At 45.6% G+C, this 4063-nt stretch overlaps 1 protein-coding gene across 1 annotated transcript in view; it reads right to left on the reverse strand.

Annotated features, from left to right (window-relative positions):
* The window catches only part of CEP63 (centrosomal protein 63kDa), a 19491-nt gene that overhangs the window by 14670 nt on the left and 758 nt on the right, over nucleotides 1–4063 (reverse strand). The window contains exons 2-3 of the mRNA XM_009077253.1: nucleotides 3091–3271; nucleotides 1465–1560 (exon numbers count right to left, since the gene is read on the reverse strand). Of these exons, the coding sequence (XP_009075501.1) occupies nucleotides 1465–1560; nucleotides 3091–3271 (277 nt within the window). The remainder of the gene's footprint in view (nucleotides 1–1464; nucleotides 1561–3090; nucleotides 3272–4063) is intronic.

The raw sequence follows: 4063 nt of genomic DNA on the forward strand, positions 1-4063 counted from the left end.
CCTCTGTGCAAATAATCACTTGCAACTCACAGAGAATCTCCATCTGATGAGCTCCCCACTATCCAGCTATTACACAGAAAGTTTGCAAATAGCCACATGAATTTGAGCAGCCATCACTCCCATCTTACGGATGGAGGAAGCTCATGGATGAACAGAAGGACCATGAGAAGCATTATCTGATTCAAGACCTGATGCATTCAGTGCTTCAGTGTGTTCACTGGGAAGGGACAGATGTTCAGGCTTTGGCCAAACACATCAAGAGATAAGAGGTTTATTCTTTCAACAGTCTCAGTGAGTTAAGACACTGTACCTGTAACTGCAGTGGAAAATGGTGGTAAACAGAGACAGAAATAATTTCCCCAAACAGTACTAGGAACAGAAGACTGAGGAATATTGGAGCTCAACATCATCAGCATTAATATTGTGTGGGTGAAGTACCCACACACTGCAATTTAGGCCACAACACACATGCTGTGTTCAGCCTTAGCAATTTAGGCAGAGCTGCCAATGCACCTCAGCTTTGCTTTGCAGCTTATCCACAGCTCCAGTGGGAACAGCCAGTGAATGAAGACTGTTAGTCATACGGAATAGTGAGGAGTTTTAAATGAGGACAGATGTCTTCTGTCATTAGAGTAGAGACTACCAAATTAATTTCACTTATGGCTTACAGTGAGCAGGAACTAGGCCCAACCCTCCAGAGAAAACAGGTCAGTTCTCTACGAGCTGCTCGTGCCAGTTAACTCCCTGCTACTGGCAGGCAAGTGGAGACAGGCAGAGAGTTCAGGGGTGAGCCTGGAATGCTGTTATACCACCTGCAGGACAGGTACCACCTCGTGGTGAGCAAGCAGCTTTGAGATGAAAGCTCTGACATGATTTTCAAACAGTATTTTCTCAAGTATGTCAAGCTTTACTTCAGTGTATTAAGACTACTACACCTTGAGAGGACAAAATCCTTCCCAACAAAATGGGAGTCAATGGAAGCAAAGAGATGAGAGGACATACCACTGTCACTTCTGGATCTCACACAAGCCAGGCCAGGGACACCTCCACCCTCTCTGAATTTCTGACATGCTGCAGGAGCAAACTGCTGCTACCTGTACCCATGGCAACTCCAGAACCAGCACTGTGCTGACTGGGATGGGCAGACACAGGACATTTTTGCAGCAAACTTCTGTGTGTCTTCAACACAAGAAACCTGCAACAATTCATCAACTCCACATTTCTACTCCAACAGTTCTCTGCTCACCCCTAAGCTCCTCTGAAGCACAAAAAACAGGCCAAATGAACCATGAAAACATTACTTCGTCTACACTCAATGCTCTTTTTTTTGTGAGATCATAAACATTAAGAGAATGGAAGTTTAAACAAAAGCATTTAAACAAAAGCAATGACACAAAGTATTTCACCTGTCACATGGTACATCAACAGGGAACTAAACACCACACTGCTCTGCTTGCAACTCACCTCCTCTTGGAAATTCTTCAGCTGCTGCTCATACTCTCTAACCATGTCCTGCTTGGATTTCTCCACATCTTCGACCTGGCTACGCAACATGCAAACCTGAAAGAAGTGTTAAAAAGCAAATAAACACAACAGAAGTAGACTTTCTTGTCAGCAGCTACTGGGACATTTCAGTGGGGTCACTCCCTAGGAATCAGACTGAGTCTCTGCCTGAATTTCTGCTAGGCTGAGGCCAGAACTGTTTCTGTTCTGGCCTCTTGTTCTGAGCCAGTTTCTGGCTGTCAGTTTGGGGGATGAACTGACAGGTTTGGTTTGTGCCAAAAAAGCTGTTTCTACCCAGTACTGTCATCAAATTCTTCACAAATATGCATTATGATGTCAAGCTATCTACCAAGAGAAAAGTTGGCCATGTCATTGTCTTGCAAGGCTCAGGTAAAGCAGATTCCAAATGAGGGAGAAAGAAAGAAATGAGGCTTTGGAATTCACTGAGAAAACTTCCCTCTGCAAGGGAAGTTTTTTTTTCCCATTCACAGCCCAGGTCCAAAGGACAGCAAGCCCACAAATGAAAATGGAAATAAATCACCACAGAAAATTCGTATGAGCAAACCAACACCATGAATGTACTTCAGTAGTGACCTCAACCACACTTGCCAGCTCAGTTTTGAAACCCATGTTCGCTTTTGGTGGTAAGAAACATTTCAAATGTATTGAGAAAACACAATTGATAACCTTTATGATAAAAATCACCTTTCTTGCAAGTGGAAACCTTGTGGCTCAACTCCAGATTTAATCAAAGGCATTAGTTTCCAAACTTGTGGTGCAGAACAGAAGAAACATGTGGCTGTACTAACAAGAAACTAGAGTCCTTAACCCACTGCTGCTCTTTATTTCACTAGGTCCTACACCAAATGACGACAAGCTACAGCAGCATGTGGTTAATTTTGGGAGTGCAGCATAATTTAACAGGCACTCAAAACAACCCAGCTGCTGGTGCAGTTATCAGATGGCTTCTGACCCAGGAAGTCAAAGCACTGCATCAGAAAGCTGCCAAAATATAATTTGCAGGGCAGAGTCTGCCAAAAGACAGGCTGCAGCAGATATAAGGACAAGCCTTAAACACTTCCAGAACATGTCAGTGTGGCCAGACCTTCAGATACAGCCACCCCAGCTCCTGATGGATTCCCCTAAACCAGAGAGAGATACATCAGTTCATTCACACAAGGCAAAGTTTATGGTCCTGTGCAACAGCTTCACTTACTGATACTTCTCTGCCAATATGGGAATATTTTGCACTTCCTCCAGGCCTTTCATTGAAGGCTACAAAACCTGAGCTGCAGAAAGCAGCCCCTGGAGAATCTCCCAGCAGTATCTTGGTGCAGCTCACACACCAAATGGTTTTTCTAGCAATGACTGCAGGGCTGTCCCATTACTGCTGGATCTCTGAAATCTCCTGACAGGTCAAGCTGTGGACTTCCACCAACCCTGAGGGAGCTGATCACCTCACTTTGACAGAACTATCAACTGGACACCTTGCTCCAAAAGGCTCCTTTCTAAGTTCAATTCCTGATTTCCTAACAGGTAAAACACACTGGTTGACTCCAGTCAGAAAACAGGATGAAATGGAGGTACCTCCTTATGCTTTTCCTGCAGAGCAGCCCTGGCAGAGGAAAGCTCCTGCTCCCGAGCACTCAGGCAAGCTTCCAGGGCCTGTGTCTGTCCCTCCCACTCGGATTTCTTGTGAGCCACCATAATGTCGATCTGCTTCATTAGCTCCTGCAGCTCAGCCTCACAGGATGTCAGGAACCCACCACTGGAAGGGAAAGGGCTTGGAATTACAGAGCAGGTACCACTCAACATGGGTCCTGTGTCCCAAACCCACCAAGGCAGCAGAACACACCGACTTGCCCCAAGCACCAACTCTGCACCCGCAGAGCTCCCAACTCTTTACCAATCAGCTTGCAGAGAAACAGAGTCACAGAATCATTCAGGCTGGAAAAGACCTCCAAGACCAGCAGGTCCAACCTTTGTCCTAGTCCCACCCACACCCACTAAACCATATCCCTTCACACTTAGGCATTCATCCCTTTGTCTCAATACTAGGCATTACCAGAGCACGTTTTACCCCTGTTTTGTATTTGCCTTGATTGCTCTCCAGGCAGAGGCATTTTATACCAAGTTTCAGTCACCAGAAGAATCTTACAGCCAAGCTATCAGCTCCTGAAAACAGGAGTTTATCACGAATGCAGACAGAGCTGGGAGCAGAGGGGGCTGGATGACAGGATGATAATGAAGACTCAAGCCCTCACAGGCGCCAGGAGAGCGCGGTCCCTAGCGACGCCTGACTTCTAATTTGGTGCAGTAATTACTGAGCCAATTCCACTAACTCCTCTCAAACTTCCCAAGCTGCTAAGCCAGGGACAATATTAAGGCTTGCAAGACACAGCCCTAGAGGGTGGTGAACTCCATAATGATCTTTACCCTTTTAATTTGCCTGTCAAACGGGAAGAACTGAAAAGAAATGGAAATCAATAGGTTAAGGGATAGAAATTTCTCTGTTTCCCCAGGGCAGACACACACTTCAGCACTTGGCAGTTTTCTATAG

This window comes from Acanthisitta chloris, unplaced genomic scaffold (assembly GCF_000695815.1).
Source record: "Acanthisitta chloris isolate BGI_N310 unplaced genomic scaffold, ASM69581v1 scaffold37496, whole genome shotgun sequence".
Lineage (NCBI taxonomy): Eukaryota > Metazoa > Chordata > Aves > Passeriformes > Acanthisittidae > Acanthisitta > Acanthisitta chloris.